The sequence below is a fragment of the Argiope bruennichi genome, chromosome 7 (assembly GCF_947563725.1).
Source record: "Argiope bruennichi chromosome 7, qqArgBrue1.1, whole genome shotgun sequence".
NCBI lineage: Eukaryota > Metazoa > Arthropoda > Arachnida > Araneae > Araneidae > Argiope > Argiope bruennichi.
In genome coordinates, this window is record NC_079157.1 from 130763284 (window position 1) to 130787197 (window position 23914).

General features: G+C 31.8%; 1 protein-coding gene across 1 annotated transcript; it reads left to right on the forward strand.

Moving 5' to 3' along the window:
• Positions 1-16: 16 nt before the first annotated feature.
• On the forward strand, positions 17-23914 carry LOC129976560 (beta-1,3-galactosyltransferase 1-like). The gene is made up of 2 exons (XM_056090190.1): positions 17-321; positions 16471-23914. The coding sequence occupies exons 1-2, from the start codon at positions 307-309 to the stop codon at positions 17452-17454; spliced, it is 999 nt and encodes a 332-aa protein (XP_055946165.1). The 5' UTR covers positions 17-306; the 3' UTR covers positions 17455-23914.

Here is a 23914-nt window from a genome sequence, read left to right on the forward strand (position 1 = left end):
GAGATCCGGTCTGCTGTTTGTCTGCAAAATCGCTGACAAAATCATGGGGGATATCATTGATTACTACAGATGTAGATCATGGTATCGTGCGTGGAGATGGTTCAGAGAGATCTGCCCACTTAAGGTGTTGATATATTTAATGAACTAATGCTCGTCTCTGTTTATCTTTCCCACGTTTCCTTATTGATGCTAGTGTCATATCCTCTGGTTTGGATTACTCTAAAATAAAAATGTATATATTTATGTGATTGATAGACTCATGCTGCACATATTCAAAACAAAATTTTTGGTGATTTTCCCTCCAGGATGCGAAAACCCAAGGTAAACACTTATTTTTTTTTTATAAAAATAATGCTATCTTTTAATATTAAATTCCAGTACAACGTGGTTAAATTAAAAGCAATTGTAACATTTTATCACTTTATGTTTTTTTAACCTTTTCCTGTAAAATATGGGTATTATCTACATATTTTTTTTTAAAAAAAGAAATAAATTCATATAGCCCTAAAAAAATTTTAAAAATTATGTTGTAATTAGTTTAATTACTAAATTTCTTAGCTATTTAAAAACATTTTGATTATTCTACGATTCCATCAATTTGTTTTGATCTTTGAAGAAAAGTTGAATTCAGTCACAAAGTTTCTTTTGTTTATTAAATTTTAAAATTATAATTTGCATAGTATTTCTTGTTAATATAGGTAATATCTGTATAAATTCGTTGAAATTTTATGGTTTCTTATCAATTGCATATATATCTCATGTTGGTTTTGTTGTGAATTTACATACTATATTACATAAATACATTGCTTAAGTCTGTAAACCTGTTTTAAAGCTGTGGATATAAGATATAGAATTTGTTTTTCTTAATATTCTATGAACATGATTCTTTAATCATTGTAGTGAAACTATTAGATAATTCTTACTTACTATAAATGGTTAAATATATTAAATAGAAATAAATCAGATCATTTTAATTGTCTCTGTTTAATTTAGGAAGAAATTTCCAAGATTTATTAATGTGTTATTGTTTTTGATTTTGAAGCTATAGAAATTTAACATAAGATTTTTGAAATTATTTTTCTTGATTATGCTTTTCTCCATATAAAGATATATACTAATATAAAATATAATTTTTCTGTAATAGGAAAGGGATTTCAAATGATTTTCTTCAAAGTCTTTTTTTATTTGCTTTTAAATCAATGAAAAAAAAATTGACAAAATAAATTGAACTTTTAAATAGTGTTATTTATTTATAAATCTCAAAATAAGAAAAAAAGTTTTATATAAATGGAAGTTCTTACTTCAAACAAAGCATTGTAAAGGTATTGTTTTATTTTCATGCTTTCCTTTCTTGTTTTCATCTTGAAAAATTAAAATGTGATAGTTTTTTTAACTATAAGTAATAAAAATGATTACAGAAATTGATTTCAGTGCTATATCTATAAGGTCACATTTTTTAAATTAGCCTAGAATATTTCAGTCATATTTAGTTAATTAACATTATTTAGTAATAAATGTCATTTAAAAACTTCAATTCAATATGTTGTCTTTGTAATTTTGTGGAGCTATTTTTTCCTTCATAGCTTAGATACTGAATCTATATATTCACTAAGTTATTATTAACAAAAAAAGATTCTTGGAGTTCTAAAAAAATTAATAATCTAGAAAAATCTTTAAAAGTATAATGCTTACAACATGCGATTTTACTTGTGAAATTTCATTATTATCTAAGTTTTATATTTGTTTAATATTTACTGATTTCATTATAAAGATTTTTTTTCCCCTTCCTATGACTATTTCTTTTTTACAATTTATTACCTAATTTTTTTTAAAAAAAAGACATAAATAGATATTAAAAATAAAGGTGTTTAATTTTCTTGTTATTGTTATTACTTCATAAACTATGAATTGTGTCCCCAAATGAATGCAGTTGTGTGAAGGAATCTTTGGATCATTTAATGGCACAGCTTTTGGTAAGATATTTTTTTAAAAAAAATTACCAAAAGTAAATCTACATTATCAAAAATGAAATAAAAAGCCTTTTCATTTAACTACTGTATACCTTTTAATTTATTTATTTTCTCAATCATTTTCAAACTGAATGAAAAAAATTTCATTTCGTTTTGAAAATAATTTAAGGAAAAAAATGTTTTGAAATAAATACAATGTGATTTTAACAGCTAGTAGTGTAGATTTTGCATAATACCAATGTTGTTAGTCAAAAAATATGTGGAAATATTTCATTTTGAAACTAAGAATAAAAAAAATTATTTGAATATGCAGTAGAATGTCATAATTATTGCCATATTTTAGAACGTTTTGTTTGAGCTAATTATAAAATGAAGTTAAGAGTTTTGTTTTTCACATTATCTGTCATTTAATTTAAGATAATTTTTTAAATTGCATTTTATGCTGGCTAAATCTTAGCCTCGATTGTTAAAACAGAGATTGAGAGGTTTGTCCCAGGATTTTTAACTACTCATATTTATATACTCATAAACGATTTCATTTGCCTGTTGATGATAAAACATATATTAAAAAAAATGTATTCAAAAATGATAAAAATTTTGTCAATGCTATTTTTGGCAGAATCCATTGTTTTTATCGACAATTTATTATAATTTTCTTAATGATGTAAACCAAATTAATTTCTCAAAATGTTTATCTGTGTATTATGAATATAACTGTAGGAATGAAAAAACAACTTATTTTTACAGTTACCTTGAGATACTCAAATAAAAGGAATGTTTCAGATAAAATGCCTATTTCTTTCAATTATTATGTATTTTCTATCTCCAAAGTTTTATATATATAAAATGCTTGCAAGAATAACTCAGCTTTGGTTCAGTTGCATGATTATTATTGCAAATGGAAACTAATTTGCACATTTAGAAATTGCATAAAATAAGTTTTTCTTTAGTTACATTACAAAATTGAATCTAATGAAATACTTGAATTGACCTTCAAAACTAGAATTAAAAAAATATTAATTTGATTTAATTTTTTTTTTAAAAAAAGAAAGAAATTTGCTCTGCATCTACTAAACATAATATTTTCCATTAGAATTGCCTTCGTAATCTAAATCTTCCTTTCTTTCACTTTTGTTCCTTTTTTTTTAAAGTCTAATTCTCGCTGTTCAAAATTCTTACTTTTTCTTGTGAAAATTCCTGGCTCACTCTTGCTGTAATCATCATTTGTAGTATATTTTTCTTCTTAATATTGCTATGTTTGGAGATTTAGAATTGTTCACTCAGAATTTCACTGACATTAATTTTTAAATTTGAAATATTGAAATGAAACATCCTGAATGAGAGATTACTGAAAATCGAATTACATAACTATTGAGAATCGGTCATCTATCTCTTATGTTGTCAAGCACTCTTCTTAGCTAACTTTTTTCCTGTTTCAAAAGAAATTAGGTGCAGTGTCTCCTTTCAAAATGCTTTAAAGGGAAATGAAGAAGAAAGAGGCATTTCCTTTCATAAGAATAAATTAGTGCATTTACTGATAATCTTGCCAAATGGGGAAATGATTTCATCTGCAATTTTCGAGTGTTTCCAATTACGCTTAAAAAATATTCGAAAATAAATTTTAAAGCGTTATTTTAGCTTCAGCATTTTGTATAATGGAATTTATTTCTGAATCATAAATTGCTAATGATTCTCGTTTTGGAAAATTTCTTGAAAAAAAATAGTAGTCTTTGAATGGAATGTTTTCTTTTCAATCTGTTATTTCATTGCACACCGCACTTTTTCTAGAAATTTGATACCATGCAATTGCATGCCTATTTGTATATTTTACTATATGTGACCTTAATATCAACGATATACAGAACCAGCTCTAGGATTTTTGATAAGTCTGGGGAAGAAACCGTAAGCTCCTCTCACCGGTTCATTCATATGCATTGTGAAAGTTGTTGAAAGTACGAGGTTGGGATGTGTAGTTACAATGACTGTTATCCTTGTTTTCATAAGAAGACACAAATAAATTCGTCTACATACACACACAATTAAAAAAAAAAAAAAATGCAACAAAAAAGGATGCTTCAGCCCATTTACAGTTGTAGAAAGTGTTAGTGATGCGTTTCAATCCACATTTGTGTTTCCAAAGTTTTGAACCCAAAGAGGTACAACAAACCATAGAGTAAAAACAGTGAAGAGATATTTGGTTAAAAGGCCATAGAGGCCTTTAGTACAAACCGATAGACGGCCGGCTCTTTATTGAATTTGGCTCGAAATTTGCTAGGTGTCTATGCTATAGATATTAAATTTGTATACCGAATTTTATTCATCTTGCTCTCTTCATTTTGTAGTTACCGTGTTAATTAATATTCGAATAGCTGGACGGACAGACTTTCTCTGAACGAATTTTGCTCAAACTTTGGTATAAAGACAGTATACTAAATTTTTTCCGTCTAGCTGAAAAAGTTTTTAGTTATCTTTATCACAGACAGACAGGCATTTTCCAAAGATGTGTTTTTCGAACTCGGAGAGGTCTAAAACGGGGAGATTCATTAAAATCTCGAGTTTTTAAGACAATACTTTCCTTATACAACGCATTCGAGAAAGTAAAAAATGAATCAAAGTGGAGGTTTAAAAACGATTCGAAAGATCTGGAGTTTAAGTGATTTGATGAGTTAGCGTCTTCCCTCCGATTTTTGGACCGATTTGAGGTTTGAAATAATATTTTCAAGAGAGATCCATCCATTGTAAGGTGTATTTTCTGTAACTGCTCTGGTTAAATAGTCTCTTAACTTGTTCCAGATTATATTGGAGTGGCCAAGTAACCACATAAAGGATATTCTTTGGTTTAGTAAATCAATGTAAGAACTTTGAAGGCAATACACAGCATGAGTCTTGGTGATTGTTTGGAAATATTTTTCATGAATGTTAGCGCAGAGTAGCTATAGAACAACAGGCGATCTTTTGGAGGAACGACGGGGACATCCATTGCTTCAGCAATAGCTAGCTAATAGTAGTAAAAATGAAGTTGACTGAGTCCGCTTCGAAACTGGAGTTTTTGAATAGAGAAAAAACCAGTAACTGAAGTGTTAGAGTGTTCTTGATATAAGTTTGACTTTTTTAGTTAACAAATTATTATTTTAATCATATTCAAAAACTCTCTATAATATACATTTTAAATAAAAATTAATTACTGACGTGCATAATAATACTTAGATAGATGAAATTAAATACAATTTTTTATTATAAATGGAAATTTATTTATTGTGCTTTTACCTCATTGAACATTTCAACTGTGAATCGACATCAAAACGGGTTACAATTGCACAATCAGTTGATGTTATGACCAGTCTTTCTGGAAATAGGGTCTGTCCATTGCACACTTTAATTAATCCCAATAAAAAAGACTCATTTCTAAAGATGGCAAAACTGTAAATCTGCGCAATGAATCAAATTGAACCATGTCTTCTAATTTATGTTGGTTTATATTTTAAGGGAATCTAAATCTACGTCTTTTTGTTTAGTTGTAATTCATTACTTAAATCTATTTCCTTAACATCGTATGAATTATTGTGTGTCATTTTCTAAAATTAAACGCGCGCTTTAAACAAGTAGACTTTTTTATTTATTAATTATTTATATGTAAGTATACCAAAATGTTCGTTTAATATTTAAATGTTTGGATTTATCACCCATTCTCTCAATAACGATGTTAATGACTTAAAAAAATATATTTCACTTCGAAATTACTAATCGATGAATTAGCGTGCCCGTATAGGATCCCCCCCCCCTTTCTCTACACCAAACGCTTTTTTTTTTTTTTTTATTTAAAATTTAGCAGCCACTTTAATTGACACTAACATTCATCGCGTCACTAACACTTTTTCAAAATTCTCATCATTTTGCATACTCAGAATTTCCGTTTTGAACTGCTCAGATGAATATTTTTATTCTGAATTTATTTATTGCTCTCATTTATTTTTTATAAAATGGTTTTGCATCACATAATTAAAGATAAATGAATTTATATTTCTTAATTTTTAATGAAGGTCGGTCACTTTTATAGTGCGATAAAACTACCTAATTAGAAATTGAAGGGATCTCATTAAAAATTTCATTTGTCTAGATATTCTATTTAAGAAATATGCAAAAAAAGAGGATTTATTTAATAAAAGTGACCTTATTGAATGTAAAAGATTTATTTCTGTGAAAATAGGCTAATAAGCTTTTTCCATTTTGCAGCAGTTCTAACTTCTGTCGTTTTTCAAACTGAACTCTATTTTTAGCTAACAGTTAACACTCGTGCTAAAAACTGGAGAAGCCGTAGGACATTTTATTCTTTAACGATGGGTTTTGTTGTTGTTTTTCAGGAAAAAAGTCAGTGGTCTTAATAAGGCTATGGACCCATTCATTCAAGCGTGCCTAAAAATTTTCTGTTATGATATTATTTTAATTTTGAATGAAATAGTTTATACAATTATAATTTTAAAAATTAAAATATGATGAGAACTTTTAATTAGAAAGCTATCGATATTACATAAACAAAAATTCCAGTTCAAAAAGATTCATACAGAAAAGAATGGTAAATTATATCTAATAGAAATCTACTTTCATGAGTGATGAAGGCGTTAGATACATGCTGATAGCATTAACCCTTTCGTTACGAGCGCCGGATACAGACGGCGTCCACTCGATGACCCGCATGTACAAGCGCCGCCACGATATGCTTGTCCCTTTTTTTCTATTCATCTTGTTCATCGATGGCATTTGTCATTGTTTGGTTCGTTCTTGATTTGTTTTACTCAAAAGAAAATAATAATAATAAAACATGCATTGGTTTAGATGCAACCTTGACTAGAATCACGCTCCAATCTTTTTCAAGCAGTCAGTGGCTAATATTTAATCGGCATGCAATGTGCAATTCCGTTGACCGGTATTAAGTTAATACCACTAAAAGTATATTTTGAACGCGCGTAATACATTCTGTACGTTCAAGCAAGTTTATTCTCTGTGTTCTATTCGGGAGTGAAGTATTTGGTACTAAAGTATAATATTGTTAAAAATCTGTAATGTTGCTTCCCAGCACTATTTGTTCAATTATTGGAAAGACCGTTTTACGATCAGCTCTGTTGGGTGCTGATCGGATGCCGAATCAGCGATTCCAGGGCTTGGTGGTCTTTTGACGACTTTAACGGCAAAATAGATAATACTAGAGCCTTCAAAAATTGTGGCGATAGAGTAAATAGCTGAGATATGCTTGATTGTTCCAAAACCTTCTCTGCCCTGTCCGGGAACTATGAAAGGCAAATAGTCCAAGCCGGGAGCAGTCGTGTATAAAATCCTCGAGAGGTTTAAAGTCGCATAGCGAGTCAACAGCGAATGAGATCAGTCCTGCGAAGCGCAAGCGTAGAGTGGAGCTCAAGTGATTGGTAAATGAAGCGGTGGGCCGGATCCTGGAGTTTATTACAGAGCAGCATCGAATGGTGTGTGGAATAGCCAGTCGTGTAGTAGTGAGTTGGCAGTTGAATACAGCTTAAGCGAGGAGACAGCGGATAATAGCAAACGTTTGGAGAGACCTTAGTGAATAGCTACGTAGATTCCCTCCTCCTGTTGAATTCCGTCTGGCCACTTTGCGTGCTGTGATTGTTGTTAGCTACTGATTACTACTTGTGGGCTACTGTTTGTACGATGTGTGCTGCTGTGTGTTGTTTGTGTACGTCCAAGCTGTATTTTATTGTCTGCTCTAATAAGCGTCTTCATTTTTTACTAAGGCTTGTTGATTGTGTTACACCATACACCTACTACAAGCGAACCCGTTGACTTTACGGACTTAGTGGAGAAAGTTTCGTAACAATATAACAAGAAATCTTCCTTGAAGCATTACAAGAAATTGGATAGCAGCTATTAATTTTTCAAGGTTCGCAACATTTATTTGAAATTTTGTGTGTGTGTGTGCTTTATTTAGTTTGTTCTATAAAAAGTTTTTGCATAACCTTTGTCAGAATGTTGCGGCGAAAAGAAAAAAAATATTCTATTCTCTGACTGATTGGCTGATTCAGAAAACAATTCAGTTGATGAAAATCAATAATTTTACACTGTGCAAAAAAGAGGGGAAAAAATTTATATAGTATTTCTGAATCAGAAGCACAGAAAATTGAAGCAAATGACAATCATTATGAAATATGGATGTCAAAAAAATGTGTCCCTAAAATGAACAAGTTTGCGTTACAAGATTCAGAAATTAAAGGAAACATTAGTAGATCAGACAAAATATTAGTCTACTTTCAGCTTTTCGTCTCTGAAAAACTCGTAGAGTTACTTGCAAGCGAAATGAATCAATATCGGTCTCGAAAAAATAATAACATAATTCAGCAGGTGCAGTACTAGCTGAACTATGCTGCTTTTTGCTGTGTCATTTTTAATGACACGCAACAAAAAGTTAGCATTAGTAGAGTACTGGTGTAAAGACAAATTTCTGCGTAGCGATATTTTTTTTCTGAAGTAATGACCAGAGACCCTTATTTTAAATTATTACAGATGCTACATTTGACCTATGATGTCGGTTCTACTAATATACAAAATACGGCAGGCATTGACGAAAGTTTACTTTTATATAAAAGACGGCTGTCTTTTAAGCAATACACCCCGTCCAAAAGAAATAGTTGGTGTAAAAACCTTTATTTTCAACGAGGGCCAGAGAGAATTTGCAGAACATTTAATCGTTTATGACGAATCATCTACCATGGCGCATAGTGAAAATCAGGAATTGGAATATCTGGAACAACAGTTGAAGCACTTATGAAGGCCTATCCAGGAAAGGGCCATACACTTTAAGTGAATACTTGGTATTCGAGTCCGGCTGTATTTAATTTTGTACATAATAATTGCACAAATGCATGCAGGACTGTTAAAAAGAGGAGTAAAGGAATGCCAAAAATTGATGAAGGGTTAAAAAGAGGAGAGGCAACATTTCGATCATCCGATAATTTATTAGTCAAGTGGATAGATAAAAAAGAAATATATATGCTGTATACGCCAGAATTTAAAACGGTAATCAGCCACAGAAGAAAGAGTTATGCAGAAACCTGTATGCGTATTAGATTATAATGACTCAATGTGTGCAATGGATAAAGCAGGTATGGTTTCAGCACTGTGAATTCCATACACAAATCCTTAAAATGATGCTGCAAATTTGTCTTTCATTTATTGGAGATTTGTGGGATGCTTATTGCCTTTACAAACAAGATGAAAGAGCCGATATCCATAGCAAAATCTCATTTGCAATTAATTAGGGAAATACTAGGAAAGTATCACCAAAGTACAAGTCGTCAACATCGAACAGAAAATATTCATCCTCTAAGATTATCAGAAGACATTTTCCTTCGGTTTATAAGACGGTATTAAAAAGCCGAAGTAGACGGTACGTCATTTTGCCGTGCTAACGACAAAAGACATGAATGTTAAGACTGGATTTTTGTGTCAATCCATGTTTTAAAATTTATCATTGTGAATTAAATTACTGAGAACTTCCATTTGAAATATTAATTGCCCTAAATTGTTTTTTTATTTATGATAATTGCAGAGTTTACAAACATGTCATTATGTAACACTTAAAGAAGAATACGATCCGGAAAATGATAAAGTAGCGAACATCAGTTTACCGACGCGCACTTTGCGGAGCAGTGCTCCCATCATTGACTTTACTCCAGCGGAGCAGATTATCGTAACGGGAGGGTTGAATCACTCATTCTCAAGCTAATTAGTTCGTTGTATTTATTGAAATGGCATCTTGAGAAAATCTGTTGAAAACGATTGAATGTTATTTGCCCATTCTCACCGAGCTGCTGATTATTCGGAGTAACAAAAGCGGGCCTGGTAGTGAATATCGAACATATTTCGAGACCAAATAAGGTCTTGAGAATTGATGAGATTGTCTGTGTGAAAGTGCCACTGATTAAAATGAAATGCACGAAGAAATCTATCTGAAAAAAAAAAAAAAAAGAATTATTTTGGACAGCTTTAAATGATAGGAGATTAAAATATCCCTCTCCGAAAGATAAATAAGTAAGTGTGGCAAATATAAAAATGTTGATTCAGAATATTTGTATAAACTCATATACTACTACCATTAGAATGGGTGTCTATATCTGGTGCCGCGGATTGAACCCTTTATTTATCGAATTATTTTGCCAACAATTTTTCTAATTTATTTTTTAACCTTTCATCAATACTTTTAGAAAAAATAGTCATATTGTGAAGATGTCAGCCGGATTTTACTTAACGTCGGTAAATAAAATGTTGAACTGAGGTTAATTTAATACAAACATCTGCTTCTATCCCTCTCTATTGATCGTTCATCTTGCATTGCATCGTATTTATGTGGAAATAAAATTCTCAGAAAGGAATTCTTACATTTCCTAGCTTTAACTCGGGGGACTTACGAATGATTTGTTTTCATTTTAACAATTGTCTTCATTTCTTGGTAATTGTTAAAATGAAAACAGATGAGATCAATTAAAAAAATTAAGATTCAACGCAGAAGAAGAAATACAGTGAAAATAATTCAATAACAAATAGTTGTCTCCTTTCAGAATAATTCCTTAAATCATAAAATAGCTTCACTTGAAATACGACTTTTGATATGAAGTTTTATCCATTCGAATTGTGATGAAGATTTCACTCGTTGCACTTTCTAACCGCAAAATTTGAGTGACTTGTGTGCGTTTTTATCAAATAACACAATATAGAATAGATATGGTCTTTGTTTGTAAGAAATTGTATTAAAAGGAATGTTTGTTTGTTTTTCGGTAGTTTTAAAGATATTCTACCATTTTCTATTGAATGAAGATGAATGTAGATATTTCTTTTTAATTTAAATTCAAATCGTACTTCAATATGACTAAAATACTTGGCCATTCAAAACAAACTAATAATATAAGATAAATAATATAATAATAATACTGGTAAATATCGTCTATCAAATAAGATGGAAAGGGATAAAAAATAGTTTTTACGTGCTTGTACGTTTAAATAGAAAACCGAGATAAAACATTTAAATGTAAACTTTTAAAAAACAAAATATTTTAATTAGGCTTAGAATAAATTCAGATGAATGCTATTTTCAGTAAAGTGCATGTTCCAATAAAGTACAGATAGGAATATGTAATAAAAATATGTAATATTTTTCGAAATATTCAACTTTTTCGTACAAAAGGAAGCTTTTTTAAAAAATACTTGCAATTAGTTTTCTATCCAATTGTAGTAGAAATTTGTGAAAAGTAGAAATATTCCATTTTAAAAATGTATATAATCATTGTTTGGAAAGAAAGTTATGAAAATGTATTTTTAGAGCACTTTTCTATGTATTCATGTCGAATTATCATGAAAAGATTCAATAAATGAGAAAAAATTGTATGAAGGCAATTATGTTGTTTTAAATTGCTGAATTGGCCATTATAAAAAGCCACAATTTGCTTCTGGACATCGAACCGGATAAAGTGGGAGAGGAGATTCTTGCAATTTCTTGTTTTCACATTTCAGTAAAAGGCTATTAATCTGAATATAAAAATTTAGATAGATAAGTTTTAGTTTATTTACGTTAACGTCCCGTTTTAAAGAAACACTAGGGCTATTTTGGGACGGACCTCGTCATTTTGAACCGCGGTCAGATGACGGGGATGTCATCTGAGCTGTCACCCCCTCTCCAAACTTCCACACCACACCAGCGGGAGGAAGTTTGGCGCCGAGGGATTTAACGTGCACCAGTCCCTCTTACACGACGGTTCTTCAGTGGAATCGGGTCTCGAACCTGAAGCCCTCCGAGGCCATGACCTTACCACCAGACCACCGAAGTCCTAGAAATAGATAAGAGATAAAAGATTAAATAATAAATGTTTAAAGTTATCGGTATTAAAAAGGCCTATACAGTGAACCGTCGAATGTGAAGAATGGGTTAAAAAGGATAGGGATGAATTAAAAAAAAAAAAACGTATATTTGGAAATTGTATATGTAATTCCCATATTTATGTGTAAAATTTGAAATCCATGTCTGCATTTCACCCACCCCCTTTCAAAATCTCGAGTTCGAATTTTTTGGCGATTACTATACTTTCTCTATACTACACATATGAGTAAGTAAAAAAAGTGTCTGTGACTTTCAAAATATCTATATTAAGTTTGAATAATTCAATGTTATTTCAAACAAGCATGGTTTAATATATACTGGATACCACGTTAATCAAGGCTCAACAGCTAATTTCTGGACTGTTGGTAATAGGGATGCACATATAATAAGAACAACGGTTTAAATGAAGAAAATAATTACATTTTATGTAGTTAGATTAAATAAACGTTCTCATGAATTACAGAATTCCAATGTTTTATACAGATTCTTGGTCCTATGACCAAAACTTTTCATTACTTTACGACAAAAATTGATTTGAGTAATGGAAGTATACTGCATAAAATTTATCATTTATTATTTTTATAAAAGCACAAGATTACAGATAATTTCTTTGATGTCTTGAAAAAGATATGGCAATCAGTGTCCGGAGTTTCTTCAAGTCTATTCAGCTTAAATGAAATTGTTTGTCCTAAAATATTGATAATCCTCATAATTTAATTATATTTGGTCATAGAAAATTGATTTTTTAATTTTAGCCTAGAAGTTTAGAATGTCAAAAATATATTATTGAATATGGCTCCTAGGGTCGCTGAACTGTATAAAATTTAACCTTCATAATTTTTTCAAAAGTACATTTCTTGATTAAAATAATAAAAAAATGCTACTACTTATAATTATTTAAATCCTTTTGAGTCAGAGAAATATGACAACGTACAGATATTGTACACATTTCAGAAAATTACATGAATTTAAGAAAACAAATACATTTTGTTGTACACATAAAAATTCATTGTCGAACGATTTTATTTTCAGTGCTCATAATTATATAAGTTTGCTTTTAATAAAAAATGAATTTGTATTTGTTGAAGTTTAATCACATCTGTTTCAAATTTAATGTCATTTTTTTTATAGATGACAACAAAATAGGGAAATACATAATACATTGAATAGAATGGTGTATGGCTTCTAAAATACTATAACCTGTAAGACTGTCAAAATTTGAAGCTTAAAATTGTTTTGCTGAAGAAGCCATAAATACCAAATTACATTGAATATTTAAATAAAATTTTAACGACCAGTAATTCCAGCGAACCAGCTGGTCGCTAAAGGTAATACAAAATTAATTTTTAAAAAAAACAAACAGTGCTGAAAGAAATTATTCAGCGTAAACATAAAATAATGAAATTGCAGATCTCGGATTATTAAATTTTTCTACGATCCAACATAAAAAATATAAATAAAGCTTGAAGATCATGATTTTTATTAGGATTAGATTTATTAGTACACCAATGAATCAATCAATTTACAAAATTAAAAAGAAAAATCTCTTAGTTACTAGTCAAAACAGAAGTTTGGATTTCACATCGGATTATGACGCAGATCAAAAGAACGGCAATATTTTTTAATTTCGCCCAGTGTTACAGATTTGCAATGACTTCGATTATATGTACTGATAAGCTCTTTTTTTCCCATGAAAACTGAATTTTTCGAAAAATGATGCAGCTATCTGATTTCATCTCTATTATATCACTTAATTTTTACTTGCAGTATTTTTAACATATGAGGAATGATTTTTTTAATGATAATATTATTCTAACATATTTTGATAATGAAAATAATGTTTTCTTCGAATGTCATGTGTTTGCAGCAGAAATATGGCTCAAATCAACTGACTAGAAAAACTTCAGACACAAAAATGAAGTGGATCGCTATTCAGGTTAAGGTGTGGTCATTTAAATCCGTTCAAATTGATCAGTGTGTCACTAACAAACCTGACTGGTTTGAAATAGACTTCTTTCTTGTTTGCATTCGCCTTCGTTTACCCTAAATTCACTCATGATAAAACAGAACAAAAAATAATCTTAGAATGTTTGGTCGTTACAAAAATAAATAAAGGAATGATAAGCCGTATCGTGATCGGGCCAAATGGTTCGTTTCGAGACCTCTGTATCCAACAGTGAAGCTACTTTTTCATTCAGAATTAGGTCTGAATTCAGTTTTCGCGGAAAAGAATAATGATTTGAGGAGGAGTTTTGTTTTATAAGATGAAAGGTTTTTTTTTTTTTTTTTTTTTTTTTTGTTTATTTGCTCGTAGACGACGCAATGAAGGAAATTTTCAAGACTTTCGTCGGCCAAGTTTTAAATTTTATGAATCAGATAGCAGGGCAAAATGTGAGTTATATTCTTAAACATAATTCGCAGTAAGTTTGATAGCATAATTCAGCATGTTGATCTTAATCCTTTCAGGGGCGGTGATCGCAAAAAAAAGACACCAATTTTTAAAATTTTTATAAAAACAACTATTGGTTTTAAAACTCAAAAAAATTGTTGGGAAAGTGCCATTGATTTCTTCTCTAATAAATAGATAGCAACCCGAGCCATTTTATATTTTTTTTTGTATTTTATGTTAAAAATGCCTCGATTTTTTGACTGAAATGTGGGAATTTTTTTTAATCTTTAAGAATTGAAATTTTATCAAAATCAGTTACCTGCTTTCTTACAGTATTCATATTTCATAAATCATAATTCTTTTCAAGCTAATAATTAGTTTAAGAAGGAACAAAAGTGGTTTATTTCTGGGTCGTCTCATTTGGGGATACCACCCATCTAAAACATCTTTTCTTTGTTCACTTATCTTCTGTTTTGCCTTTCTGAATTTATCTTCTGTGTTGCCGTTTTTATATCCGTGGGGAAGCTAAACTTGATATTTTTCATAGAAGAATGCGATGCAGATTTTGTGTTCGGGGGGAGGGGAGTATTGTTTCAGAGAAAGGCCATCCATATTTGAAGCCAGAAAACATTTCGGATTTGCCTTTTGTTCCAATCGTTTTTTTAACGCTCATGCTCTGCTTCTTTTTTGCAATTTTTTCCTGTAAAGTTTCAGAAAAATTCCTATACTGTTCCAAAAAATATGCATAAAACACGGAACAATGTGCAAAACATGCAATGTGCCATTGTATGTTAGACAAAAAGGTACTCCTTCATGTTCCGAAAGAATTCTTGCCAAATAATGAGTTATTCTTAATTTTTTTTCTATTTGATATTTATTTTTAAATTTAATTAATTAAACTGGTTTTAAATTTAACTGTGAATGCATATTTTTAGCATTTTAGTTAGATAGTTCTTATTCTTAACTGATATTTTGTATTAAATTGCAATGGTTTTTATTTTTTAATATTTATATACATAAGATATAATTTAAAAATTTCGTAATAAATATGCCATAAATTGTATTTTTAATATTTTAATGTCTCCAATTGCTTTAAACATAAATAAAAATGTTTATTAACCTAAAATATTCATAATGACTGCTATTATCGTAAGAAATTTGAGCAATTATTTCGAAAGATTTTCTTACACAGAGATTGCTCTAGATGGGCGGTGTCCTCAAATGAGGACACTACCCCCTGTGGAAGGAGGGATATTAAAAAAAAAGTAGATGTTTGTGAAGTTCCGATCATTCATCCGTCCAAAAAACGCGAGCTGCCACACCAGAAGGAGGGCTGAGGTTCGTGGGTTCGAAATCTGATTATACAGAATAATATTCTCTCTGTATGTTTAAAGTGCAAGCTTAATTAAAAAGGGAATATTGACCTTAATATCCGAATACGTTTCAAAATTGAGATCCGTCTCCATTTTCATATGGTAAGTAGTTAATCGCTTCACATGCCTGATAGAGCGTGTTTCAAAGACAAAAACTTCAAATTTATTAATAGTAGTTTCAATTTAACCACTTTCTTTAACAACAATTAAATATGAACAAAACCATTATATGAATTTCAGGCCGCTTTATTTATTGTTTTACAACTTCATTGAATCCAACCTTCACTAATTTATGGGAGGCGCAAAATATTGTTAGAAATTTTCTTGAGGTGGTTCGCCATATCTTGAAAAATTATATTCAGTCAGAGGAAAAAAGATATATGTAGAAATCAAGAAATAGGCTTCAAACAGAAAATTGAATCGAACTCAAAAATAGGCTTAAGCGTCGCCAGATGAGTAATCATTATGACCTTCCCACGGTAATGGATGTTCGTATCTTCCAAAACAATCTTCCTGAAAAAGTCTTTGTGTTATCATAAGAATCAAAAACTGCCATTTTGATGATATTCATTTCATTTTCGAACAATTTCTTTCTTCTCTTAATTTTAATAACATTTTTAATTCAATATAATACATTATTCGTAACAGTGCTTTTAAATGCTCTGGTAGAATTCAAATTCATCAAGGCATTCAAAAGCATCTGCTTTTATGCAAATTGTAATTTCTGCCTTTCACTGTAATTCTGTGTCTCTCAAAGCGTTTGTTTTTGTTTTTATTTTTGAAATTATCTCTCATACAAATATGATTTTTATTTATTTTTTTTTATTTTTTTCTTTCCTGTAGAGAGAGGAAAGCGAGAGAACCGTGGACGAATGCCGGACATTCGCGCGGGTCTGCCTCATGGTGGTCAGTGTGTTTGTGGTGTGGGGCGTGCTCTATATGCCTCTGAGAAATGTCTCGCATGTGCCTCTGCCGGAGCACTTCTCCTGGATGGTGACTCAGCGGGATCTCAGCCGCTACATTTTGCCGGACAACCTGACTAACCTACTGTCTCCCGGACCTCCTGGATGCAATGGCAGTGTTTTCTTGTCTGTCATCGTGTGCTCTGCCGTACCCAACTTTGAAGCCCGGGCGGCCATACGTTCTACCTGGGCTCAGGATTCCAAGACCTTAAGGGGTGTCCGGGTTTTCTTCCTCCTCGGCCGCTCTTCCAATCAGTCCCTCAACGCGGCCGTAGCCGATGAGAGCATCAAGCACTCCGATATCATCCAGGAAGACTTTCTGGACACCTACAACAATCTTACCCTGAAATCCGTCATGCTCCTCAAATGGGTGGGTCAAAATTGTGGGAATGCGCGGTTCGTCATGAAGACAGATGACGATATGTTCGTTCATTTGCCCAATCTGTTTCGTCTCCTTCGGAAGAAGGGTCACGCCCGTTTGTTGATGGGATGCCTCATCAAAGGAGCGACCCCTGTCAAAGACTGGAATTCTAAATGGTTTGTGCCTGAGGTCGTTTTTCCGGGTCGCGTGTATCCACCTTACCTCTCTGGAACGGGATATGTCCTGTCCCAGGACACTATACCCATCCTATACAGAACTGCCCTGAGTACGCAATTTTTTTACCTAGAAGATATTTTTATAACAGGCGTGTGTGCCAGCCGAGCCGGTCTCAAACCCGTCAACAACGAAGGTTTCAAATTCTATAAGCGGAAGACGGACGCTTGCACATTCAAATCCATCATCACTGCCCACAGAATGTCTCCTAAAGAACTCCACGGCGTGTACAAGAATCTGAGCAATCCGTCCCTCAAGTGCAAGTCGTGATCTAGTTTTCTATTTGTTCCAGAATCAAAGTGAGAATTTAAAAAAAATAAATAAGAAGAAAACCGGCGGCCATCCTACGTGTGTTTCTGTCCAAGGAGAGTGCTGTTAATGAGTTGTGTGTTATGAGAGTGTTGCGAATGAGCCGTACTTAATACTTAAGATTGAATAGCTGTGTGTGACCTGTATGTAAGAATTTTTATACATTCATTATAAAGTTGTTGGAGATGTCCTGAATTTCTGTTCCAGATCCCTCATCTGCTTTGAAAAAGAGCTTTCAAAATTTTAAAAGCATTCCGTTATTTCGCTTAAAATAAACTAAAAGTGTTTTTAAAGACTTAAGGAGTTTCTGTGATATACGATAAAATATTGTGTAACTGTTATTTTGTTGATAAGCATTGGAATAGTAGTTCATCTTGCCTGTGCCCACATTTAATGGTTTGTTTATGGTATTTTAAAAAAGTAAGCATTTTTAGATGATAGTTTTTACTAAACAACTGAAGTTAATTTTAAAGTGATTTATCAGTTGAAGGATTCAAGAAACGATTTCACAAAGAATTAATCCTTAAGACATTTAACAGTTCTATTGGATTTCTAATAACTCTTTGTCGCTCACAAATGTGAAAGATAAAATATGTGTATTTGCTGATTGCAGCAGGGGTGTTTGTGCTCCGGGGAAACCCCGGAATTCCGGGGATTTTGAACTTCGATCCCCGGAATTTCCGGGGATCGTCGTTCAAAAGGAAGTAGGAATAATAATGAATTATTTATTTTGATCTGGGTAATTTTGTTTGCTTTTAAAGTAGAAAACGCAAGGTCAGTGTGTGTGGTGAAAACTTTTCCTTTCTTTCTCCAAAGGCAATGATAATGCGTGAAAAGGGGGAAAAAACTTCTTTTTTGTTCTTTCCTTATTGCGAGTTATGACTCATTCCCCCGGTTCTCGGACATTCTCTTCTGGATTCTTTTCGGCAAGTAGGCGCGGCAGAAAAAAAAGGGGGAGATTTCGTTCGACCAGATGTGCGATAACGTGACTCTGGGTTCAAAGGTCTTATCTCTACTGGCGTGGCGCCAATAAGTAGAGAAGGGGGATTTTTCGCCGTATTAGCTATTTGTCATTGATCGCTTCGGAACTTTTTTTTCTTCGCTGTGTAAAATTTTCGTTTCATTTATTGATGCACGTGTAAATTTTTCGTTTCGCTTATTGAAATATTTTTTTATTTATGTACGCAAGAGAATTTCATTTAGAAATTTCAGCATATGAAACAGAAATTACCCCTTAAAAATTCATATCTAATTAGTTTTACAGCATTAGATCCAGAGCTAAGAGGTAAAACCAGTACAATATTAGCTTTTGAAAAATTATCATCTTTTATGTCCCATATTTTTAGTGATAATGAAAAGTCAAAAGTAGAAGCTGAAATAAGGTTATACCAGAGTGATATTGATATCAAAAAAGAAATGCTCTACACATCTGATGAAAGTGGAAATCAAGTCAAGTGTACAATTGATAAATATTGGTCTAAAGTTTTTAATTTAAAAGATGATTTCACAAATGATTATAAGTATCCTACATTGGCTAAATTGGTCAAAGCCTGCCTTAGCTGCTTCCATGGCCCATTAGTGGAAAGTGCATTCAACTTAATGGATACACTTGTCACTGACTATAGAACCTCTCTTAAGATTGATTCCCTAGATGCAGTGCAGACTATTAAATATGATTTAATGGCTTCTAAAGAAACCTCATGTGAAAAATATGGCTCAAAAAATCCAATGACTGATCCAATTCACAAAGATCTCTTACTGAATATGAACAGAAGTTGGAAAACATATCAAGAGGACTTAAAAACATGTATTTCAGATGAGTCACCTATAAAAGTCTCTGAAAAACCTTCTACATTAGCAGAAAAGCAAACTGCTTCTACCTCTGCATGTGCAGTTCTCGAGGAAATTTCTTCAACTGTAAATGAGGAAATAAAAGTCAACCTTCCTGCAATTATGAAGTTCACCACAAAAGAAAGACAAGCCCACAAACATCAGAAAATAAAAAAAAAAGCAGCAGAAATTAGATAATTTTTTTTAAAAGAATTAATTCAGGTAATTTAAAAGATTTGCATAAAATGTAGTAGTTTATATGTTTGAAAATTTATGGTTATTAATTTTGCAAAAAAAGTAATTCATTGAACTTTTATAATTAGGTCATTCAATACTTCATAATTGTAATTTTTCATTTCTCCCCCCCCCCTTCTCGAAACTCCAAAATGCCGGTAGTAAGTCCGTAAAAGTTTCCGGGGATTTTTTGGGGTCCCACAAACACCCCTGTTGCAGTCTTTTTAAATATTATATTATTTGAACATCAATTGTCAAGATTCTGTTTATGTATATTTGACGAAGAGTATTTCAACTGTCGTGTACGTTGAGCTGATCCCCTAGCGCAGTTCTGCTACATCGCAAATCATGCATATAAATATTCCATCCTTCTGATTTAGATATCATTTGCACTTTTCCATTGTTAGAACATGATTCTTTTGTAAGGGTCAGTATTAATTTATAATAATTCACTGATTTCACCTAAAGTACTTTTTTACGTTGTTATTCATTTGGAATTGTTAATATCTGCTGCGATGTTTCTAGTCATGATCATAGTTATTCTGAGCTTGGTGTTGGACTTTAGAGAATTTTGTAGGTTAAATCAAATTTGCACGAGCGGTTCCCCATTCATAAGTTTTCAGAATCCTGGAAAGAACTGAGCAGGTTCTTACCCATTATAATAATTTTATAAATTCTTTAAGTTTCTTTTTTTTTTTTTTAGTTAAATGTTCAAATTTTTATGAAGTATTTCATTTCGTAGCCGTGATAATGAATAACTTCGAAGATATAACCCTCCCCCCCCCCGCTTCCCTGTCATATCTATGAGGTTCCAGATATGCTGTTGGTGTTTAAGAGTAGCTCACATGACTTGTTCATTCGTATATTGTCGTTTTAGTGGTTCAAAAAATTATTCTTACAACTACAAAAGTCTTTCAAAAGCTACTTTGTAAGACTTGGCGGTGTTACAAAAATGAAAACTTTTTTTTTTCCTAAAGCTTTTTTTCGTAACTTCTGTATCCGCATCCGAAATGTTTAGTGCTTGAAGAAAAATATTCATGCATTGTATTAGGCAGTGGGAATCCCATTTGTCATTTCAGTTCTTATGTTAAATGGTATTCATTACACATCTGAAGAATTGTTTCGCGACGAAATTCAGAACATCTCCTTTTGTTATTTCCCTTCTATCGGGGCTCGGAATTTCATTTCAGTTCGAAGCCGTTTCTATTCAAAAGTGCTACAATCTTCGCAGGATTAGGTGCCAAAAGATAACCAGTTACTAACTATGAGAAATTTTTAGGTCCTTGTGATGATTTTGCATAGAAAGCAGCTTCGACTATCAGATGCGTTATGGTACATTTTAAGAAACACATTTTAGTAGAAACACCCAAATGTAAAAAAAAAATTATTCCTATTGTGTCTTGGTCCAGCTATACTCAATTTTATTCAATGTGCTACATTACGAAAACATTACATGCTTTTTCCGCTGACTTCTTTTCATCGGATAGTTTCTTTGTTCTGAGCTATATTTTTGTTGCATATAATCTATGCTGATTTTTCATTTAAAAAAAAAAGGAATGATATAAAAGTATTTAGTCTATTTCAGAAAGAAAACGAATTGCTATTCATTAATTTATTGGTGTTTTTTTTCAGTAATTACATTCGTATAAATATCGCCACAGCCGATCCTATCTATTAGAGTAGAGATCTGCAAATGTGAAATATGAGTAAAGCGTCATTTCATTAATATGACTGAATATCGCCAACAAGAGTAAAGCGTTATAATAAACTACTGGAAAGTGTGTCAAACTCGAATGGCGCATACAACCTGTACCTAATGTTTTTGTGGCCCATCAACTATAAGATTATGTAACGAAATGTTTAACACAAATTTAGATCCCCCCCCTCCCCTGGAAGACACCTCAAATATGGAGATAATAAGCTTCCGAATTGATGATTGGCTCTCACTTCCCTGGTGAGTCCAAAAATCATGTAGGATTGGCTATCCTCTACCGGTGATAGAACGTTCCTCCTATGAAAGGGGCTGAACCATAGCCACTGATGGCCCTTGGAACTGAATCTTAGTTCTTGTCAATGTTGTCACCGCATTCAGATTTTTCTGTGACCTTTGGACGGCTCGGAGAAGCTGTTTATGCTTAATACAAATTTCGTGGCTTAGTTTTTAAAATTTCTTACTATGCACACTTATTAATAACAAAGTGCGACTTTTAGCAATAATCGATTATTATACCACGTCGACTCACCAATGACAGCGTATATTTTATTAGCTGATAGTCAAATAACATCTATAGTCTGTGTATTTTCTGTAGGCGGTCGGTTCAAGATCAAATTTTCTATCTCGTAACCGGTTGTCTGCCTCGCAACGCTGAGGCAGATAACGGTGTCACTCCTTTTTTTCTTTATTTTACACAGCTGTTAAGGTATTCCGAAGGTAAGGTTTTCCCGAAACGTACTAGCGTGGAAATAAAGCAAGCTTTGTCGAAACCATGGCAACGGAGAAGGAGAAAGAGTGAAGAATAGGGAAAATGAGTGTCCTTAAAACGCCTACAAAAATTACACAGACTTCTACTGTGTTTTTTTTATAATACTTTATTACTGTCACGAAATGAAACGCATGGTGAATCAGTAATGAGATAAGATATCATGTATTGTACACAAATGAAGAGATCCTTTATTATTCAAATTTGAAACCAAAATTCTGTGAAAATGGGGATGCCTGAGTTTTACACATATCTGTTTGTCAGGCATGAAAATTTTCGAAAGTTGGCTTATAATATTATCTCCGTATTTGAAAATCCCAGGCAATTATTTTCTTGTATAAAAATAATAAGTATCTTGTCTTGGGTCAACTTTGAATTAATCACTGAAGCAGGGAAAAGATCCCTTTTGGTTTCCCATTAACTCTACCGATGTCCTTTTGCATGCTGATTTTTCAAATAAGCCGTTCTTTGGAATTGGGAGGCCCACATTAATTTACTTTAATTAACATCTTGGCCACATCGGCGTACAAGTTTTTACGCCACATGAACTCAATGCTAAAAGTGATTTCAACAATAATTCATTCACAGTGCTTTTCTAAGATAAAAAGGACAGTTCATTGAACCATGATGTTTGGGTGCCGTTATGAAAGTCCAAAGATAGGCGATCAGGGGCAGGCTCTTTTTACGGAACAGTTTTTAATTGCTGTAGAAGAATGTCTATAGTCAGATATATAAATTTTCTTTTTTATAGCATTTTTTGTGTATAAAATACGAATTGTACAAAATTAAGAACCCTATATTTCCTTAGATTTTATTGATATTAATAATAAAAAGTCTGTCGTTAATTGGGGTTGAAATAAGTCTTATTGTATTTTAGTCGTAATTAATTTTATGGTAGCGAAGTACTATTTTAGCACTGCTCGGTGTAGGAAAGATTGTTTACACAGCATTTGAATGCTGAAAGATGAATTATTTAGTGATGGAGGAAGGCGAAAAACAAATAAAATCCTGGTCACCAGACAGTAGCCAAAACTATATCGATTTTTGTTTGTCGAGGATTTTTAAAATCTCCCGATTTCCATTTATATTTAAATTAACTTTTTTAATAACTTATATAAAATGCTTTTTCCCAATTTTTACTGCTGTATATAAAAAACTATGTTATACTAAAATAACCTGAGAAATTATTTCATTCTCAAAATAAATTATAAAATACATTAACAGTTTTGCTTAATCCCTTTCCTCTCCTGCTTTTATTATTATTATTTCTGTAGGATTAAAAAAAAAATCTCATCCCCCTCCTAATAATTAGCGTCTCTGATCTAATCAAACATAGAATTGATTTTCTCTTTTGATCTTAATCAATATGTTGAGTATCGCTGTACCACTACCGGGTGTCAGTTAGTAAATAATGATTTTAAATCTGAAATTTCCAGCCCTGCTGTTTTTATCCGCGTGAATTTATGACATGGAATTAAATACTTGTCTGTTTGTTCCAGTTTTCACCACTGACAATGTAATTCCATACTTTTGTGATAAAATTGTGTGAGTCACGGTGATTTACGCTGTTTTAAGTTTATGATGAATTAGCTTTACGTTGAGAAAATGATGAACTGTGTGTTGTTCTTGTTAAACACATGAGATTTTATATAGAAAGAAAATTGTATTATTATCTATAGAATGTATTTTTGTGTTTGATAATTTATTCGATTGATAGATTAGTTTTAAAATATATGAATACATATCATTGTTCGAAATCGCAAGATTCATTGAAATGTTGTTTATTGTAAATTTCTCATTTGTTCTGTTTGCTTTGCCATATTGTTTTCTGTAAAATGAGTGGCATAAGCTAATGCCATTGATAATAAATTATAATT